The sequence below is a fragment of the Pongo abelii genome, chromosome 4, assembly GCF_028885655.2.
Source record: "Pongo abelii isolate AG06213 chromosome 4, NHGRI_mPonAbe1-v2.0_pri, whole genome shotgun sequence".
Classification (NCBI taxonomy): Eukaryota; Metazoa; Chordata; class Mammalia; order Primates; family Hominidae; genus Pongo; species Pongo abelii.
The window spans coordinates 134,697,690-134,715,189 of NC_071989.2; the positions used below are offsets into that span (position 1 = coordinate 134,697,690).

At 37.7% G+C, this 17,500-nt stretch overlaps 1 protein-coding gene across 1 annotated transcript in view; it reads left to right on the forward strand.

The window, feature by feature from the left end:
* Positions 1–4,974: 4,974 nt before the first annotated feature.
* GRAMD2B (GRAM domain containing 2B) overlaps positions 4,975–17,500 on the forward strand; it is a 123,024-nt gene continuing 110,498 nt past the window's right edge. Inside the window, 1 exon segment of the mRNA NM_001132613.1 lies at positions 4,975–5,229. Within this exon segment, the coding sequence (NP_001126085.1) occupies positions 5,105–5,229 (125 nt within the window). The 5' untranslated portion in view covers positions 4,975–5,104.

Genomic DNA, 17,500 nt, shown 5'->3' on the forward strand with positions numbered 1-17,500 from the left:
GTCAACGCTTGCCCTCCCTCTAAGATTAGGTCTTCCACAAACCACGTGCAAACACACAGCTGTTGTCCCATTGAGAAAAGCAAATCATATCTTTCACTTATATCATATGACTCCACTCAACATGAGTGAAAGTATGACCAGCTCAAAGATCATAATCTTCATTGTCATTACCATCAGTAGTATTTTCTGAATGCTTACTATGTACAGACTTCATACTTGAAGTTTACACGTATTATATCAAGTCCTCCAAACAATTCTTTGAGATAGATATTATTGTTATTCCCATTTTTACAAAAGCTCAGAGTAGTTAAGTCCCTTTCTAAAGTAACACAGCAATGAAATAATCAAGCCACCCTTTTCCAGGCAACCTGACCCCTAAAGTAACACTCTAAACCATGAAATCAAACAGCCAACCCCAGGAATGTGGATATATTTACTTTACACCCACACACCGGTTTTCCATACATGGAATAACCACGTATGGAAATATGGTGACATCTGAAATTCAAGGTGATTTTACCAGACCGTGGCTTTTTTTTTTTTCTTTTTGAGAAGGAGTCTTGCCCTGTCACCCAAGCTGGAGTGCAGTGGCACAATCTCGGCTCACAAAAACCTCCGCCTTACGGGTCCAAGCGATTCTCGTGCCTCAGCCTCCAGAGTAGCTGGGATTACAGGCCACGCACCACCACACCTGGCTAATTTTTGTATTTTTAGTAGAGACGGGGTTTCACCATGTTGGCCAGGCTGGTCTCGAACTCCTTACCTCAGGTGATCCACCCGCTTCGGCCTCACAAAGTGCTGGGATTATAGGCGTGAGGCAACACACCCGGCCTAGACCAAGGCTTTTTTAATCCAAATCACAGTACTATGTTCTTAGAGTATACAAGCTAATTGTATTGATAATAGCCTAAACACAGCATAATTTATCAAATAAATCTTAAGGCACAAATATTTCTAACTTTGCTTATTTGTAGAGAAAATCTCGTTTATTTCTAAGTGTAAATTTATATTCCATGGCTCTGGAAAACTCCATTTTGAAGCTCTGTTAATCTGGTGGTTCTGGTTTTATCTTATGTCTCAGTATCCAAATCTTACACCTGTAAAAACTGGAGGAGGAGGAGGAGGAAGTAGAGGAAAAGGAGGGAGCGGAGGAAAAGGGGAATATACAGGCATGAATTCCCCACCTCCTATCCATTGAGCCTAGCATCAGTAGGCATATTAGTTTCTTATTTATGGAATCCAGAATGCTTGGATATAATAACCAAAGATTATTATCATCATTGCACAAGACTATATTCTTTGAATTATGGACCTTGTTTCATTGAAGAAAGAAAAAATTCTTATGGCCAAACTTTAATTTGTAGGGCTTAAGCAAAGAAAACTAGAGCTTGAGAAGATTTTCTTTTCTTTTCTTTTCTTTTTTTTTTTTTTTTTTTTTGATTTGGATTCTCACTCTGTCTCCCAGGCTGGAGTGCAGTGGCGCCGTCTCGGCTCACTGCGAGCTCCACCTCCCCAGTTCATGCCATTCTCCTGCCTCAGCCTCCCGAATAGCTAGCTGGGACTACAGGCGCCCGCCACCACGCCCGGCTAATTTTTTGTATTTTTAGTAGAGACGGGGTTTCACCGTGTTAGCCAGGATGGTCTCGATCTCCTGACCTCGTGATCTGCCTGCGTCGGCATCCCAAAGTGCTGGGATTACAGGCGTGAGCCACCGCGCCTGGCCGAGAAGACTTTCAACATTATTTCTCAATTCCCATGGAAGGATATAAAAGAGTCTCTGTGATTTTTATTTTAGTTGTATTTTATTTATTATCATATATTATTCATTTTGGCCACTGTGCATGTTCCTTTTATAGTTATATTTCCATAAACGTCCTATTCCAGTTGTTTATCTTCAACCACCTGGTCTTTGTTTTAATTTGCACACACACAAATGAAAGCTGTGGCACAGGCTAGGAGGGCTTGGGCAGGGGCCATGTCTAAACAGTCAAAGGGCTCAGGCAGTGGCTGTGGATGGCTGCACAGCAGTCAACTGCCATTAATCTTGAAAATGAAGCTGTCAGAATTCACATTGTCTTTCAATGATCATGTACTATCAAAACCTTATTCCTACTTAAACATAAAGTCCAGCTATAACTACTTGCACATTTTGTCAGCTTTATCACAGGCAGCTCATATCAAGAAGTGAAATTCACCGGGCAAGCCCCAGCTGGCTCCAGCCCTCAGACAGGTTTAGGATGCCTCCTCCCACCAGAATCTGTTGTGTTAGAACTTGAATGCCCTGAGGGAGGCATAAGCATTCCTTTGTTTACCACTCTCTGCGGGCTGCTGTCCCTACCCCAGGGTTTTACTTACCTTTCTGGTTCCTAAAGGCCTTTGAGTTTGTGACCTCTGCTCTAGACTTTCAGAAAATCTCACCTTTGACACAATTTCTTATAATAAGGATTAACTCAACATCTTACATAAGAGTTCAGCCAATACTGTTTAACTACTTCAGTATGCTTCCCACAGGCCAGTAAATTGCTGCGTAACTGAAATAACCATATCAACCGGCTGACTCCAGTAATGGGACCAACTCGTCTCATTCTGCTTCCAAAGCATCGTGCACATGGCCATCGAGCTCACCTTTCATCATTTTATTTCCATTACGTACAGGATAAAGTTTGAACTAACCACACTGGCATCAAGGATCCTTCATAATTCAGCCTCTAGAGAAATGTTCACTATTCCTCTACTTCACCAACACAAACTCTCCACTCTCCACTCTCACACACATACCTAGTCCATGCCCACTTATTTGTTCATGAGCACTACTCCTTTCCCTTTCTGCCTTTCCCATGTCCCCACATTGAAACTCAAACCCCACATTTTCCATTAGACTTTTATAAGTCACACCAGTCTCAATTGATTTGCCTCCTTTTAACTGTAAATGCTCAATAAATACTTGTTGAATGAATGAATGAATGAATGAATTCCAGCATGACCACATGCTTACTATTTAATTATGGCCAAGTGGTTTAACCTTTTAAAGATATAGTTTTTTTAATCTATAAAAATGTAATTTGGGCAACGATTAAATGAGATGTTATATATGAAATTATCTAGTAGAGATGCTATATTGACTCAAAAGATATTAGCTAGTACAGAGACAATAAATATTAGCCTAATTCACTGCCTTTCTATCGCTTTTATTTTTAGTTAACTTTTCAGTTATGTAGATTGTTTTTTCCTAGCTTCATTGTTGAAGCAAGGACCCATTTTTTAAAACTTTTTATATCACTCGCTGCAGCTAGCAAAGAGCTTTGCTAATAAATATGTATCAGTTGATTGAGTGAGTACGAGGAAAGCTTATCTATTGAAAAATAAGTTCAAAGACTGTTCACTGACACTGGAATTTCCTCCTTTAGAGACATTTTGTTCTAAGTTAAGAATTACCACTGTTTAATCCAAACCTGCATGAGACAGAGAGTAACAGACTACATTTCATTGACCATTAACATCTGTGTCAGTAAGAGTTGTTTTTTGTTTATAAGGAGCAGAAACTCCCATGCAGGTTGTTGCTATTGTATGAGGCATGGTGACTGGTTTAATTCAGCAATTTAATATAACAGCTTATTTAATGTCTCCAACATTTCAACACAATTTCAGCACAGAGATAAGAGACGCAAGAGAAATATAGACCGTGCTCTGTCAAGGAAGGACAGGGAGGAAAGCTGGGGGCGGTTCACCATCAGAACTGTAGCATGAGGGCGCTCAGCAGTACTAAGGTGACCACCTGCCCCAGTTTGCCCAGCACTAAAGAGTTCCTGGAATTTAGGGCATTCAGTGCTAAAACCAAGAAAACTCAGCAGGAAAATATTGTCCAAAATAATGTAATATCACTGAAAGACTCACTTCAAAAGTGTTCTTAGGGGCAGTACAGCACGTAGAGCAGCACAGACCTGTCCCTGCCAGATTAGCAGTTGGTTAGAGCAACATGCTAATGAGGCCAAGGCTAAAGGTTTGCTTTGATTTCCCGGGAAACTTTGCTCTCTTCCACAATCAGAAACTGTGTACTTCTCTTAAGTCAGCCATTCTGCAATGTCACCAACTAATCACAAAGGGAACAAGGAGAGAGAGCATAGCTACTGTGGAACAAATCCTTCACTGGTGCTAGTAACGAGGGTGGAGGGACACTGATGTTTTCCTTGTGCATGAACATTTGTCCCATAAAGAAACTCATTTTCTGAACTTATTTGTTAGTAAAATGCATATCTAGGTAACAATAATGACATATAATTGCAAATCTCTACTGCATATTCTCCTATGTATTTCATTCTAATCTTGTGAAATCAGCATAACAGATATCAAACAGAGCAGAATTGGGATCACCTGCGGTTGCCCAGCCAGCAAGCAAGAGACACATTCGAACTCTTGCCTCCTACTGTTTGTTTGTTTGTATTTGTTGTTATTGTTTGGGTACAAGTCACAGCCTCCTGTAACCCAGCAAAATATGCAACCTGAATATTGAGACTCCCTTGACTTTGTGTATCACTTCCATAAGAATTCCAGAACTCTTCAGGTCCCAAGGACCAAGGAACGCAGCCTTAAAACTGCTGTGCATCTGCCAAACATTGGCTGCAACACACACAGTGTGCTGGTCATTTCCTGTGTGAGTACAGGCATAAAGCACATCCACATTGCTCACCCTGTTGGTCAGGCTCAGGTAGTTAGAAAAAGCATCCTGTTTTTAATGTTTAGATGCTGCCAGTCTCTGCACCTCATTGTTTTGTTTTGTTTGGGTGTTTACTTTTCCATGCTTTTCTGACTAAATTCAGATTTAGTGGTGTTCATCTTAGTGAACTAAAAGTTGAATTTCCCAAACACATTTATTTCTTTACAGCAAACATAGGTAGGATGAAAACCACCCTGTGTCACACTGATATGTTAATCATTAACTGACTTTAAAAAAAATAGCCTCAGCTAGATTGAGTCACATGAAGAAAGAGCTTCCTGCAATGCAAGGACTGTACAAAGCTGAAACGCAGAGATTTTCATATTATTTGGGAGACTCAGAAATGAGCTTTTAAGGTTGTTCCTTGACTTGTGGATCAATAAGCGCACAATGGTGAAGAAAAGGCTGCCTTCTAATGACACGGTGTTCCGGTTTGAGACTCCGGGCAGCCCAAGGAAGGCCAATGTGGAGGCCTCACGCAGCTCCACAGACAGCCCCAGCTCGGTGTTCTTCAGGTGGGTACAGCCTGGGCCTGGCCATCCACGTCTGTCCCCCTGGTGGCCTCAGCTACCCAACTGGTGACCCTTGGAGAGCTCCTTTTTCATTCCCGGAGGTACGGATCAGCCATGGGAAGAGAAGGTACAGCCTAGGCATCCTGACCAGTGGATTCGAAGTGGGTATATAATAAGGAATGTGCTCTTTTGAGCAAATAGAACTATTACTACTGTTAAGGAAAAATAATTTTTAGTGCCTTCTTTAGTACTTTCTTAGTACTGGATAACTGGTCACTATGCAATTCCGCAATTCTTGACTTACTCTCAGGTTCATAAGAAGTGAAAACAAATTGTTGAACCCCACATCGACTTTGGTATCAAAATTACATGAACTATTATTTAAATAATAATTATTAAAATATTAAGATAATTGCCTTCTTTTTGCCTTTCCAATTTAAATTTAAAATAGTACCAACTGTGCTCTGGTTGAAGTATTTACTGCATAGTGATTTATAGCAGTTTTGGCCAATTTCAGAACATATTCATTTTAGCTATAAACACATCAATATCCAAATCAGCACATTAATATCCACGTCAACACCACTCTAATAATTATATATTTTTCATGAAAATTTATTTTTCAAATTCTTTACTCATTTTGTCTCATATTTATCTAGCAATTTATAGAATGTAGAAATTTAGTATAAGTGGAAATCACATATTCAAAATATAAACACAACAATATCCAAATCAGCACATTAATATCCACATCAACACCACTCTAATAATTATGTATTTTTCATGAAAATTTATTTTTCAAATTCTTTACTCATTTTGTCTCATTATATTTATCTAGCAATTTATAGAATGTAGAAGTTTAGTATAAGTGGAAATCACATATTCAGAAAGAAGTTTTTCATCCAACTTTCATGTAAACTTTAATGCGGCATTCATGTAAACTTCTCAGAATAACCCCCACACCCAAACATGACTTTTTGACAGCACCATATTCAGAAATTCAAGAGTTAAATATGATCATTGTTTTGTTTTTTAAATTGTTTTAAATCATTTACACAAAAATACTTTAAATTATAGCTTTCAAAAATTTAATAGAAAACAAAGAAATTCTATTTTATTTAATTGCATTCACATATCAGAATGCCAGGTTATGAAAATAAATTAAATACTTTTAAAAAGAAGTTTTAGAGACCAAAAAAGTGAATATGTGCAAATTGTTTCATAATATATCTATTTTCAAGTTACTTAATTTTTCTATCCATTATTAAAATGAATCTATCTTACTTGCATTAGTAGTTGAGCAAGGGTATAATTCTGTGATTTAAAATGTAAAACTTAGGCAAACAAAGACAAAGAGAAAAAATAAAAATAAAATAAAATGTAAAACTAATGCATTATTTCCATATTTTGCTGAGCTTCAAGTGCCTCTTGAATTGCTTCGTCTGTGGAATCCATCTCTTAAGTAGACTATTATGCAAATTCTTCTTTGGAGCTCAAGCTCTAACCAGGAAAATAATTAAATTAAATCAAAATGTATCAACAAACAAATAAATATTAAAACAAATACAAAATACATAAAGTATAATTGAAATAAAATAGATATGTTTTCATAATTATAGATAAATAGAATAAAAGTAAAATAAAACGCACATCAACCTAAATTCAAGCCTCTTGCAAAAAAAGCTCCAGCCTATGTCACCTGCATATTTGAGTATTCAATATCAAATTTCCATGTTAGCATCTATAAGTGGTTTTTTTAAATGTGTATTAGAACCAACCTAAAAAAATTTAACATATCTCTAAATAGGTCAGGCATTGAAGGACTTTTAGTCTAGTTGAAAGATCTATTTAATGTATTGTGTAGAAAATCATTGAAAATAATTTGTGGAAGCATTCAGGCACACATTGGTTAAATTTTTTAGATAAAAAATAAGACCAGGTAAACACTTTCCTTTACCTTCTAAATAAGTATTGAGAATTTATGTGACTGTTTTAGTATCACATTATCCTTTCAATGAACTAGAGCTAATAAAATGTACTTGCAGATCAACAAGCCACTTCAAATAGGCACAGATACAATTTACACAGTGTTTGTATTCAATCACTCAATTCAACAAAAGTTTATTGAGTAATTATTATATGCCAGGCTATGTACAAGGCACAGAGGTTACAATCATGAGTGAGATAGACTTAGTCCCTGCTCTCACGGAGATTATTAGTTTAATGTTTAAGACAGTCCAAAAAAATGAATGAATGCATATGTGCATACATAAATACATAATTCAAAAATTAATATGTTTTATAGGAAACAAAGCTGAGGCAGACAGTAAGATAGAGAAAACTAATTTAGATGGGGTGGTAAGTAAAAGACTCTCCAAGGAGGTGATATTTAGGCTGACTTAGAACCAGTCATCATAAGACTGAGAAGCAGCGTGGTTGCCTTGCAGTAGGGAAGATAGGGAAGAAGTCTAGAGGAACCTGCGAAGAGTGGCACCCATGAAATCAGAGAGATAAACAGATGATAAGGGGGGTTAGAGTTCTATTCTAATTATGACAGGAAGCCACTGAGGGTTTAGAAGAGAAGAGTGTCATAATGTGACGTTCACTTTAAAAGAGCACTCTGGCCCACTTGTGGTTTATTTCCAGTTGTCTGAGCATTCAAGCAATGCTACATCTTACCTGTTTCCCCTGGTACACTGTGGAAGGGTGTCTCTAAGGCACATACCTAGAGGAAATGCTCATCATAGATTATGAACATGATTAACTTTTTTTGCTAATGTCATTCTGTGTTCCAAAGTTCTGTGTCATTTGTGCTACCACCAGCAGTTATTCGACTGCCTCAGCAACACTGGAATTGTCTGATTTTTTTACCTTTTTCAATCGGAAGGTGTGAAATGGTAACTCAGTGTGGGTTTAATATATGTTAAACTGAGAGGAGGAACATCTTTTCAACATGTTTAGTGGTCTTTTTTTGTTTTCTCTTCTATAAAATGCCTGCTTATGAATTTATATCCCTTTTGGAGGAAAGAGGTCACTATCTTTTTCTTCTTTTAAGATAGTTTTTTAAAATACTGCAGACACTGATCTTTTGTTATGTGTTACAAGTATTTTATTCCAACATACGACTTGTCTGTTTACACTCTCTACTATGTCTGAGTTCTTATTTTAATTTGTTAGTTTATTAATTATTTTCTTTATGATTTGTTTATGACTTAAGAAATCCTTCCATACCCTGAGGTCATAAGAACATACATATTTTCTGCTAAAAGTGTGTTTTCCTTTCAAACTAGGGTTCTTTCTGTGTTTGGAACATATTTCCTTTTCTGGTGTGAATTAGGGCATCATTCTAAATTATTTGTAGAGATAATAAATTGTCCCACATTATTTATTGAATAGACTGTCCTTTCATCACTAATCTGTAATCCCAGCTCTGTCATATATCACTGTCTTAATTATCATCACTTTATAATAAAAATCTGCTAAGACAAGACTCCTCTCCCAGTTCAGAAGTGTTTCATTACGTTGACCCTTTGTTCTTCCACTTAAATTTTAGAATTAGCTTATCAAGTAAAACTTTTTTAAAATGAAATTACATTGAGCCTATTGTTCAACTTGAGAAAATTCAACATCTTTACGATGTTAAATATACCAATTCATAAACATGGTATAGCTTTCCATTTATTTAGTTTTTCTTTAATGTCCTTCAATAAAGTTTTAGAATATTCTGCATAAAGATCTTACACATCACGTTAGATTTATTCCTAGATATTTTACACCTTTGTTGTTATTGTAAATATATTTTACATTGTATTTTCTTTTGTCAATGTACAGAAATATAATTAGATTTCTAAATTGATCTTATGTTCAACATCCTTGCTAAACTTTTAATAATAAATCTATAGACTCTAAGAGATTTTCTTTGTAGACAATAATATTTGAAATAATAAAAATTTTATTTTTACCTTTCCAAAATTTACTTCTTGAAATCTTTTTGTTTTTTTTTTTGAGACGGAGTCTCGCTCAGTCGCCCAGGCTAGACTGCAGTGGCGCGATTTCGGCTCACTGCAAGCTCCGCCTCCCGGGTTCACGCCATTCTCCTGCCTCAGCCTCCGAGTAGCTGGGACTACAGGCGCCCGCCACCACGCCCGGCTAATTTTTTTGTATTTTTAATAGAGACGGGGTTTCACCATGTTAGCCAGGATGGTCTCGATCTCCTGACCTCGTGATCCACCCTTCTCGGCCTCCCAAAGTGCTGAGATTACAGGCATGAGCCACCGCGCCCGGCCACTCCTTTAAATCTTCTTTTGCTTTATTACACAAGCAATGAACACTAGTATAATGTTGAGTAGATGCAATAATTCTAGACATCCTTGTATTGTTCCTGATTTTAAAGGGAATGCTTTTAATATTTCAGGATTTATGAGCTGTTTTCAGATTAAAAGTTTCCTTCTAGTTAAAGTTTTCCAAGAGGTTGTTAAAGTTATTCAGTGCTTTCCCAGCCTCCGTTGGGTTAATCCCCATTTGAAAATCTTTGACATTGATAATGTGCACAGTACCTCAAAATTCAAAATTTGCAGAAATCATCATTTCTCAAAATATACAGAACATTAAGCGGACTTGGAAAAACATGAATTGCTGTAACCTCTATAGGTAGTTGACTGGGAAAGGCTTTGGTGAATTAAGAGTTTCATAAATTATCACTCCGGAAATTTAAAAAATCAAAAACCTCTATTGGATCAAGAAGCTTTTGGAGATTTATTAGGCAAATTAGCCATTAGGCAAAAGTGAAAGTTGCCCAGTGGAGTTAGTGTGTAGAATAGGACACCATGGCCTTTGGGAGTACAAACAAGGCCCAAGATGGGAACTGAAGAGGACAAAAATGAGGCAGAACTAATCGGAAATGTTAGGAGGGTGCTCAAAGTCCTTCTGTGTTCTGGGATGAAGTCCACTCTAGGTTGCAGTCAACGATAACCTTGGTGTCCAAGGCAGCCCCACAGTCACACTCGTTATGCCTCCACTTAGTGGCTCCAATGCATCAGTGTCTTCTCCTCTGTTCTAGCTGCCACCAGTGGGTAGGAGAGAAAATGTTTGCCCTTCTTTCCTTCTGCCCTCTTCTCTCAAGAGCTTTGTCTTTTCTTAGCCAACCCCACTTCTCCTGCTGTTACAAAAAGGACAGGAGCACTCTATGGCACCAGATGAACAGGAACACAGCAGACACTGTGCCATGACCCATTTTCACTAGTCAAGCCCATGGGCTCAGCGCCTGTTCACAAGAGTGCTATGTAGAGGCTGGAGTGGGGCCAAGTCCTGGAAAATTAGGTTACTTCTCCAAGAGCAGGGATGAGATGGAAGTATTCAAAGGAAGCAGCACTGTTTTAAGGGGATATATAATGGCATTAGTTTTCTTTGTGTGGAGCAGGTATTTCAGCAAATGGGCAAGGTCAGGGCAGGAGTACCTATGAACTCTGCAGAGCTTCACAGAGGAGAGTAAGAGGCAGGCTAAGAGGAGGCAGAGAAAGAACAAATTGCACCAAGATATGGTGAGACGTGGCTATGGAAGTTAAAATGAGGAGGTTAAGTCAGAGGACTAGGCTGTCTTAGGAGAGTTAGAATTTTCCCAGCAGGAAAGAATAAACCTCGCCAGCAGTGTCATTGCAAGGAGTGAAAGGATCTCTGGTCTCTTTCCCAGACTTCACCAGATACTTCCACACATTCAATATTTTCTCAATGCACACACTCTATCTAGTTGCCAGGCTGTTGAACATGCTGGAAGTCCTCTTTGATGGCCTCAAAAATTCCTATGCCCTTTCAAGATGCACCTGGAAGGTCTAGTTTAAGCTCTGGGTAACTTCCCTGTGCCACCCACACCCCCACTCTCATCCCTCAGAACTAGCGACCTTTTAATTGTTGGCACTATATCCTATATTAACCACTTATCAGAATGTATTGCCGTCAGGATGTATTTATTACAAAGCCAATGCAGCTTAAGCTTCTACCCTCACTTATAAGACAGCTTCTACTGTCCAAGGCCCTGGGAGGGCCACTAGTAAGGTGTGCAGATAGTCCTACATTCCTGCAAAATTTGCAGATAGTATTTTAACTGCAATTATAGTTTCTGTCTCTTTCCACTCCTATTTTTCCTCTTTCACACTTTTCCTCCAGTCAGATATGTAGCCAAAGGCATTTCTGGCATTCTGAACTAAGGGGAAGTTGTTCAGAGATACATTTAGTTTGGTATTTGTGGAATCTATTTGTGTGATTTGCCTTCATTTCTATGTGCCCATAAGTTATCACTAGCTGTATGGTATTGGAATGGCTTCCAGGAATACTCCTACCACCCTCTAAGCCAATATACCCTGCTCTGGGGCATGGGGCAGAGCCAGAGATGGGATCATGGTATGAACATGGTGTCATGCATCAGAAGTGTGTGGGTACTGGAAAAGAAAATGAGTTTGAAATGTACACAGCCAGAAACTAGTTTCTGACAAGTTTTTCCAATCATCACATATATAAATCATAAGATATATAAATATATACAGTGGTAGATTCTATTCTTTTCATTGCCTAGTCAAGACAGTTCTCTCCTATTAGGACTATATACTCGATAATGCAGCTGATATAATTATACCAACTTTATTCTTTTTCTTTCTTTTTTGGTGATAATTGTGCATAATAGAAATTATCAAAATTCTTGTGTTTATAAGGCACAAACCCAAAGTAATACTAAAAACACTCACAGCATTTGTGTATGTGTCACATAGTAGATTATCATCACGTTATCAAAACTGGGTTTGAATTTGAAATAAATCTGATAACCTATCAATAAAAAGGTAAGTTTTTTTTCTAGAGAAATAAACTAAACCATCTTCTCTACTGAAAATATATGAAGTTGTTTCCATATGAAGAGATCAATGAGTATCAGCTATAAATCATAAGAAAATATCATAGAATAGGTCAGCTAATTCATAAGAGCACTATATTACTTTTCTGGATTTGGAGATGTTTATGGAATCTTTAACTCTTTCCAATTCATAATTTGATTTTTTCTCATTTAAATGTATAATCACTTTCATGCCTAATTCCTTGTTCATACTTTTCTTAAAGAAGACTCTAAAATTGTATAAGCTTCAGGCCCATAAAACCTGGATCTGCCCTCTGATTATAACTGCTTCTATGCCTGTGGTCTCCAACAGATCTGCTTTTTCTATTTGTAGAACTTGATACACACTGTGTACTTTGCGGTACTGAGTGAAGGAATGGATGTGGTTCTCCCAGGTAGGGGAATGAACTCCCAGCTAGGGGAATGAACTCCCAACAGGAATGCATGTTGGCTTGTGACTGCCTGTTATCAGCCCCTCATTTTTGGAAATTTTGAAAATATTGGTAGGAAAACTAATTTTACACAAATGGTTTTGAGTAGTTTTTACTTTGCCAATTTTTTCAGACCACCAAAAATTGTTATTTTAAAAAATACACACTATTCAATTACCTATTCTGTAATATTTGACTCACTTTTTTTATTTCAATAGGTTTTTGGAAACAGGTAGTGTTTGGTTACAATGATAAGTTCCTTAGTGGTGATTTCTGAAATTTTGGTGCACCCATCACCCAAGCAGTGTGCACTGTACCCAATGTGTAGTCCTTTATCCCTCACCCCCCTCCCACCCTTTCCCCCAAGTCCCCAGAGTCCATTGTATCATTCTTAAGCCTTTGTGTCCTCATATCTTAGCTCCCACTTGTGAGTGAGAACATACGATATTTGATTTTCCATTCTGAGTTATTCCACTTAGAATAATAGTCTCCAATTCCATCCAGGTTGCTGCAAATGCCATTATTTCAATCAGGTTCATTTATATGCTTTCACCTCTAAAGATGTTTATTATTTATTTAGGCTTCATGTTTCATAAAAACAAAGCCTGGCAAATGTAATTGAATTGAAGGTTCTAGGAGTTGCCTCCTTGTGTAATTATGTAGAAGACCTAGCATGGAGCTACATGGGGCAAATTGGGAAGCCCTGCCAAGAAGCACATAAGTGATGAATGAGTGCTTATATATAGCCCAGCAGTAACAATAATCATCTCTTCTATTTGCACAGTGCCTTACTCATGGGAACTTTTTATAGGCATTACTTTATAAACCTTGCTGGCCTTTCACTGTGGTAGATGGATTACAGTTTTTCTCTGCATTACTTAGATGAAGTAAGCAGGTAACAGGAAAAAAAAAGTTTTCTGTTGTTGCTGTATGGCAAAACTATGCAAACAAATTAGTCCAGGTAGTATATATACAGCCAGATACATGATCAAAATGGCATTATCCAAGTTCATGGACCAATTTATTCACCCGGCTCAGCTTCAAATTATTTGGGCTATTTTCAAAAATCAAACCCACTTTCAAGGGTCATTTAATTCCATTTCTTTATCTCACTCAGGGTGATTTCTAGAGCCCCAGAGCGTACAAAGATTTCAGAAGTAGACACAATACTCTTTGAAAGAAAAGAGAGAACTACATGAGATTCTCAGGTCTACACTGACTCATTATATGATTTTGTGGGCTTAAATGTTCTAATGCTGGTTGTGACTGTTACAGGACAACGAGGGAGATCCACAGAGAAATAATGGTATATTTACTCATCACCCAGAGCTCCTAGAACCTAGCAAATACATTCTTTCCTCTCTAGTCCTAGCACCTAGCACATAGAAAAAACTATACTTTACTACAGCAGAATCTAGAGTCTATTCTTCAAATAGATCTTAAATCTATTCTTCAAGAAGAATAGATTCTTCTTGAGTAAATAAGGCTCAGATCCTGCTTCCAGGAGCTGAAATCTCTGTTGGTGACTGACACAGATCCAGGTTACTATAGAAGGCAGACAATGTACATGCACTTTGAAAATTAAATTATGAGACTAACTCTCCAAACTATCATTTTCCACAACATGGCTCTTGCTCATCCTCATATTGCTATATTTAGATCTAGAAATTAACTGCACATTTCCAGTGCTTAGTGCAACAAAATAAACCTTGCCTAATGTAAAAAACTAACAGCTGCCAGTATGATCCCGGAGAAAGGGAAAGTTTCTATTTATTCCTTCAAATAGCCCCATAAGGGCAGGGTAATATTCCATGAGCAGGTCTCACTTCAAACATGCTCCTGTTTGGAGGGAAAAGAAATCTGGAAGCAGGAATGGGGAAGTAGAACAGGTATCTTCAGTGATCTCACAGAGTTGTCCTTTGGCCTCTTAAGGAGAATTATCTGTGACCCTGGTCAGCTTCCCCAGTCATACCTGTTGCCCTTCCTTGTGCCCAAGAAGTCCATACTCTATGCACACACCCTGGTTCAGGGCCTTTGCACCTTCTTTGCCTGCAATACTCTGGCAGGGTAAATTCTGAGCTGTCCTTCAAAACTGGGCCAGGTATCACTGCCTTCAGAAAGCCTGCCCTGGCACCAATCTCCCTTTCTCTGTGCTCACATTGTGCCTTTTATTTATCTTTGGTATAACATTCATTATACATTAAATTATACTTGTTATATTTGTCCTTCTTCCTCATTGTGCTGCCTTTTGTTTCTAACCAATCACTGAGCACAGTTCTTGGCATAAAGTAGACAATGACAAATGTTACATGGATGAATAAATTTCAGGTAGGTTATGGATGAATGAAGACCTTCCCTGGTTGACAAGCAAGGCTGACCCTTGCTGGGAGTGCTGCTGACTTCACTCCAGGAGGGCTGAAGCTCAGCAGAACATTCAGGGCACACAAGTCACTAATATGCTCAATATTGGGAGAACAGCGAGTGGCAGATCAAATGATACCGCAGACCTTCTGATTCATAGTCCAGGAAGTTTCCACTACTCCACAGGGATTTATTAATAGATCTGAATTCAGATTTGACTCTCAGCAATCCCAAATATTTTATTCTTGCAACTGGGAAAAGAGAGGGGAAAATTACACAACAAAAAGGATACCATGAGCAATATAGGCTTAAATTTTTACCTCCATAAATGTAAGTATAAGTTAATTTTAGCTTAATTTCACATTGAATTCATTTGTTTAAAAATTAATTATGGTAAAGTTGAATTAAGTTACGTATGAAAGAGATAAGTATTTACTTAAAGAAAACATCCGTTTTTAATTTAATATTTCCTCACACATGCCACACACTTTCATATCTTCATGCCTCTGCTCTTATTTTCTCTGTGCCAGAAATAACATTTTCCTCAAACGATACTTAGTCAAAAAGTATTTATTGTGTAATAAGGCACTAGAGATCAATTGGTGAATAAAACCAGTGCGGCAGGTTCTTATGTTGCTTGTAATCAGAAAAAGACAGGCATTAAAGAGGATTCTGAGTGTCTTGCATACTGGGAAGGTACAGTTGAAGGCAGAGGGAGCAATGGGGGGCAACCCAGTCCATGGAGTCATAAAGCAGCAGTCCCTGAGGAAATGAAACAGAACATGAGACTGGAAGAGAGGAAGAGGGAGAGGTAGAATCCCATTTGTAGAAATAGCATTTGCTATTCTCTGTGGAAGAGAAAACACATTTCAAGTTGCTGAAAGAACACTGGGTCTCTGGAGAAAAGAGAGGGAGAGAGGGTTGGAGGAAATGAGGTAAAGCCCTGACACACTTTCCTCAAAGAGTAAACATGAAACTCTAAAGCTTAATTATCCCAAATTATAAACAAAATAAAACTCTCCAGGATTAATATCATCCTATTTGTTTTTCTTTTAGAGATTGTATTCAGTTGACATAGATGCTGAATTAGTAGTGACTCTTATAATACATCATCTTTTGGGAAAAAAAGACATTCATTTCTCTTGTGTAGCTGTACATCACGATCACCACCCAGGATCTGTCTGCTGATCCTTGCATGATTCCATGCTCTCCAACATTCAAAGGCAAATCCAAATCCCAAATTGGTCATCGATATGAACATGAAATCCTCAAGGAAGCACGTTCCAAGCTGAGTCAAAATGACAAGGGTTAGATGAGTTGTCAATTGCTTCACAGCATATTATGCCAAATCTTAGCCTCTTAAACAATGAGCATGTATTATCTTACATAGTATCTGTGGGTTCTGAATCTGGAAGTAAATTGGCTAGGTAGCTCTGGCTCAGGGACTTTCATGAGTTGGACAATGCAAGGCTGAGAATACCAAGAAGGGCGCTCACTGGGGACCATCCTGGAAGCTGGCCACCACAAAAACTCTGAATATTTCTAATCTGAAAGGCAGTATTTGGTGAAAGGACATTAGCCTTGGAGTTACTTGGCTCTGTATTTGAATCACAACTCTGCCACTTACTGCGCCACCTTAGCCCCATTAACTAATCTTTCTAAATTCCAGTTTTCTCATTTGTCAGATGGGGCTAGTAGCATCTAGCTTATTGGACTATTCTGAGGATTAGGTACAGATAATTATGGAGGCTGGCAAGATGGAGGCACTGAGGAATTGTTATCACTATAGCTACAACATAGGTGAATTGTTAATATAGAAACACAGTTGGAAGTCATTATCCACACAACCCTATGTCAAATTCTAAGATTTTGTTTTACCTATTTGTTTTATTATCACCATATATTCTTTTATAACCTAGTGAGAGCCAAACAAAGGGAAAAGAAAAGGTACATGAGGCTTTAAAAAATTATTTACTTTTATGTATTTGAATACATGTAAAAACCATAAGAATTTTAAGGGCCAAACTTGAAGAGTCAAAAAACTGTCAAGCTATTTCAGTTCTCCCATATGACTGAAGTCCATATTTTGATGACCTTAAGTAAACATGGAAATAAATAAATAAATAATAATAAAGAAAATAGAAGGGGAAAGAAAAACCACCCATACTGAGCTAAGTGGGTTTCTCAAAATTTTAACTCTTGTGAAAAAAAAAAAAGGATTATCTCTTTTTATAAAAAGACAAGTTCTGTCTCAAGTCAAAATAAAATTTTTTTTCCCAACATTGCTACTGGTTTATGAGGCTAAACAAATGTTCTGTACTCAGGAATTTGAGAACTGTGTTTGGCTTGGTTTTAAATGTCTCTGGGCTTAGTTTATTTTCTGGAAATATAAGAATAAAGACACTAAGAGAAGATGGTTCTCCATCTGTATACTCAAAATATTATTTCTCTCTTATTGCTGCTATAACAAGAAATATATATATTTATGTATTTATAATTATATACATGTATATAATTTCTCAAAATTCATATGCTGAGAGTATAAGTGGAAAGGGCCCAGACCTGGCCCTGGCAGGCTTTTGTTTCCTGTGGCAAAGCACTA